At 39.6% G+C, this 3,783-nt stretch overlaps 1 protein-coding gene across 1 annotated transcript; it reads right to left on the bottom strand.

The window, feature by feature from the left end:
- Positions 1 to 1,063: 1,063 nt before the first annotated feature.
- Positions 1,064 to 1,594, bottom strand: LOC145050186 (uncharacterized). Its single transcript, XM_078998477.1, has one exon. It carries the CDS (start codon positions 1,592 to 1,594, stop codon positions 1,064 to 1,066), a length of 531 nt encoding a protein of 176 aa, XP_078854603.1.
- Positions 1,595 to 3,783: the final 2,189 nt, after the last annotated feature.

The following is a 3,783-nucleotide window of genomic DNA, read 5'->3' as shown; positions in this document are numbered from 1 at the left end:
ATTGCATAAAATTCCTTATCGTAAGTTGAGTATCGCCTTTTTGCATCATTAAACTTTTCGCTGAAATAAGCAACGGGACGGGTTTGTTGGGACAGAAGCCCGCCTATGCCGACACCAGACGCGTCACACTCGACTTCAAACATCTCCTGAAAACATGGTAACGCTAACACTGGAGTAGACGATAGCTGTAGTTTAAGCTCATCAAAAGCTCGTTGAGCTTGAGGTGTCCACTTGAATATTTTGAATCTGGTAATTTTAGTCATTGGAGAGACGATTGTGCTGAAGTTTTTGATAAAACGCCGGTAAAAGGAGGCGAGACCATGAAAACTCAAACTTGTTGGATGGATTGCGGGACGGGCCAGTCGCGGATTGCTTGAACTTTCTTCTCATCTACTTGTATTCCTTGGTCAGTAACTAGATAACCAAGAAAATGGACTTGTTTCATGAAAAACTCGCATTTTTCCAAGTTTCCATACAACTTTTCTTGATCAAGGACCTGGAATAGTTGAACAAGATGAGTCTGATGATCTTCCATACTCTGGCTGTACACAAGTATGTCATCGAAATACACAACAATAAAATGCCCCAGAAATGGTTTTAGAACGTGATTCATCAGCCTCATGAAAGTACTTGGCGCATTGGACAGTCCAAACGGCATAACTAACCACTCGTATAACCCTTCTTTGGTCTTGAAGGCCGTTTTCCACTCATCCCCTTCATAGATTCTGATTTGATGATAGCCACTCCGCAAGTCTACTTTAGAAAACACGGTTGAGCCATGAAGCTCATCCAGTAAATCGTTAAGCCTCGGAATAGGAAAACGATACTTGATGGTGATCTTGTTTATGGATCGGCTATCCATACACATCCTCCATTCTCCGTTCTTTTTGGGTATAAGTAAAGTAGGCACTGCACAAGGGCTAAGAGATTCACGAATTAGTCCTTTCTCAAGTAACTTGTCAAATTGTTTTCGGATTTCAATGGTTTCTTTGGGATTGGTTCTGTATGCGGGTTTGTTGGGTAACACAAACCCCGGTATAAGGTCGATTTTGTGTTGAATAGATCATGGAGGTGGGAGTCCCATGGGAATTTCATTGGGAAAAACTTGTGCATAGGCCTTCAATAAAGTCTGTATAACAGGGGACAGCAGAGGTTGAGGTTGCTTTTCTTTTTCGTCAAGTCCCAACAGGAGATGGTCTTTAAAAGACGCATATTCATGATACTCATATTGGAGAATTGTACTCAAGGTGGTCGTGGTTTTTGAGGAGGTTGAATTTGGTGTGATGGGCGTGAGAACAATTTTGCGGTTGTTTTGATAAAAAGAGTAGGTGTTGAAATACCTATCGTGAATTACGCGTCTGTCGTATTGCCAAGGACGCCCTAATAGCACATGACACGCATCCATTGGTATAATATCACACCAAATTTCGTCTGCATACGATTTACCGATGCTAAAAGATAATAGAAGGCGGTGAGATACACGTATCCCTTTTCCCTGATTAAGCCATTGAATAACATAAGGAGAAGGGTGAGGCTGTGTGTTGAGGTTTAATTTTGTAATCAAAGTCTGAGAAGCAACATCAGCTACCCCCATCAATTATCACCGAGCACACCTTTTGATCAATCGTACATCGAGTATGAAAAATTTCTTCACGTTGTAATTCCGTACCTGAAGCTGTAGTCGTGCTGAGGGCTCGACGAACTACAAGACATGGTCCGTCATCCGGACCAGTTACTTCGACTTCATCTTCAATCAAGTGTTCAGGAATGATGGTTTCACTGGATTCAGCTTCAAAACCTCCTGCTGATTCGAAATCGGCTAACGAAATTACTCGTTTGTTTGGGCATTCAGACGCGATGTGCCCTAAGCCTTGACATCGGAAACATCGGCGTGGAGCTTTTTAAGGTTCGAAATTGGTGTTTGGAATGGAAGGTGTTTTGTGAGTCATAGGTGGGGTGGGCTTAAAGTTAGAGTTGGATTTTGAGGTTAAATTGGGCTTAAGAGAAAAACAATTGGACTCATATTTTCCTTTACCACGTTGTTGTACATCTACTTTGTGGGCCAATAAAGTGAGGTCAGCTAGGGTTTGATATGGGTGTAGTTCAACAACTTGAGCAACCCGAGATTCTAGACCTCCCAAATAACGCACCAAAGTCTGGGGGTCATCCTCTGGTACATCGCACTTCATTAACAGATACTCAAATTCACGCGAGTATTCCTCAACAGTACTCGTGCCTTGCTTCAAGGAGTGTAGTTGGCCGAAACTTTGTTGAATATAATAAGATGGAAGGAACTTTTCTTTTAGTTTCTTTTTCATCTTAAACCATGTTTGAATCTTGTCTTTCCCAGAGCGTTCACGTTGTAAACAAACATTGGACCACCAGGTTGAAGCGTATTTGTGAAACTTGAGGGCTACGATTTTCACCTTGTGAGCCTCTGTCAATTGCTTGTAATCAAACACCCGTTCCACCGTTCGCATCCAATCGAGAAATTCATCAGGATCCATCTTCCCATCATACTCTGGAATATCGACTTTGATGTCAGTTAAACGAGTACATGATTTCTCCTTGTCGCCACGAGCAAACGAACCGCCAGTACCTCCTGAATTAATCTCTTCTTCTAATCGATGATTTTGGGAAACGATAAGTTCTTGCACCTGGTCTTGCAATGCGTTCATCTGATGTTCTCTTTCTTTTCGGTCATTCTCAAGAGCATCAGCAATTAGCTTCTTCATCTCGCTTATGCTTCGGGTATCCATGCTTTGATACCAATATGAAAGCAACAGGCTATGAATCAGGATCAAAAATATCCAACACAACAAGTTATAACAGGTTGAAAACTAAACCTGAATTGCTCGATACAGTTACACCACGAGACTTCCGTTTTAGCTGCCCAAGTTCACCTGCTAACCACCTGTCACGAATTAGAATAGCATGGACCTTGATTCCTCCATGAAAGTACAGAGAAAGCAAATAAATTTTAGGAACTCAAAAAAACTGTTTCATTCCTTTTTTTCTCTGTACATATACGCCAAAAGAAAATACCCACTAACCACGTTTCCTAAACTTGTGGAAATCAAAATAAAACTAACTTGACAGCTTCAACTAATAAGTAAAAAGACAATACAAAAACTAACAAATGGAAAATAACTTGTGGGTTAAACAAAACACGTGACTAACTTCATCTCAAGACAGTCACTTAATGTGGTAACTCGAGTTGGGCTACCGTGACCCATTTCTGATCTAGGCTTGTGATTGTTAAGTTACAATTTTGTTCTGGTATATGCCTATAAGTTATATTTGAGTTAGTTCCAATAGAAAAGGCATTTGGACAATTTTCTTGACTTTTATTTTTTTATTTTTCCCAACTATTTCCTACCAACATGTTTGAGACAACTTTCCAACAAACATCATTTAGTGATAGATTTTCAAACAAATTTTTGACAAATTTCGTCATTAATCAGGCTGTAAATAATGCAGATTTAAAAAAAAAAACATTTAAAATCCATTTAAAAAAAATGCAGAAAAATCTAATATAAAAGTTAACTTGTCATCACAAGTGTGCATCTGAGTTTCAGGAACAATACCCAACAAACTTACAACTAAAGCCCAAGTCCACCCACATAACTCTCGGCATAAGCTACTATTGAAAATCAGTTATAGTGATTATACCCTATCAAAAAATATGTTTTGTAATGCTTCTGAGTGAAATTAAGAAAAGTAGACCATGTAAAATCTAGGAGTTTTGTTCTTACCACAGCTTTGTGTAAGCAACTCTTGTAT

Source organism: Lactuca serriola, chromosome 5 (assembly GCF_051521515.1).
Source record: "Lactuca serriola cultivar US96UC23 chromosome 5, Lser_US96UC23_V15, whole genome shotgun sequence".
Taxonomy (NCBI): domain Eukaryota; kingdom Viridiplantae; phylum Streptophyta; class Magnoliopsida; order Asterales; family Asteraceae; genus Lactuca; species Lactuca serriola.
Note: the sequence above shows the minus strand (reverse complement) of the source record. Positions and strands in the feature narration are given on the sequence as shown.

Bases quoted from the DNA above. Each gene is read 5' to 3' on its own strand.
- LOC145050186 (XM_078998477.1), bottom strand. From the start codon at position 1,594: ATGGGGGTAGCTGATGTTGCTTCTCAGACTTTGATTACAAAATTAAAC.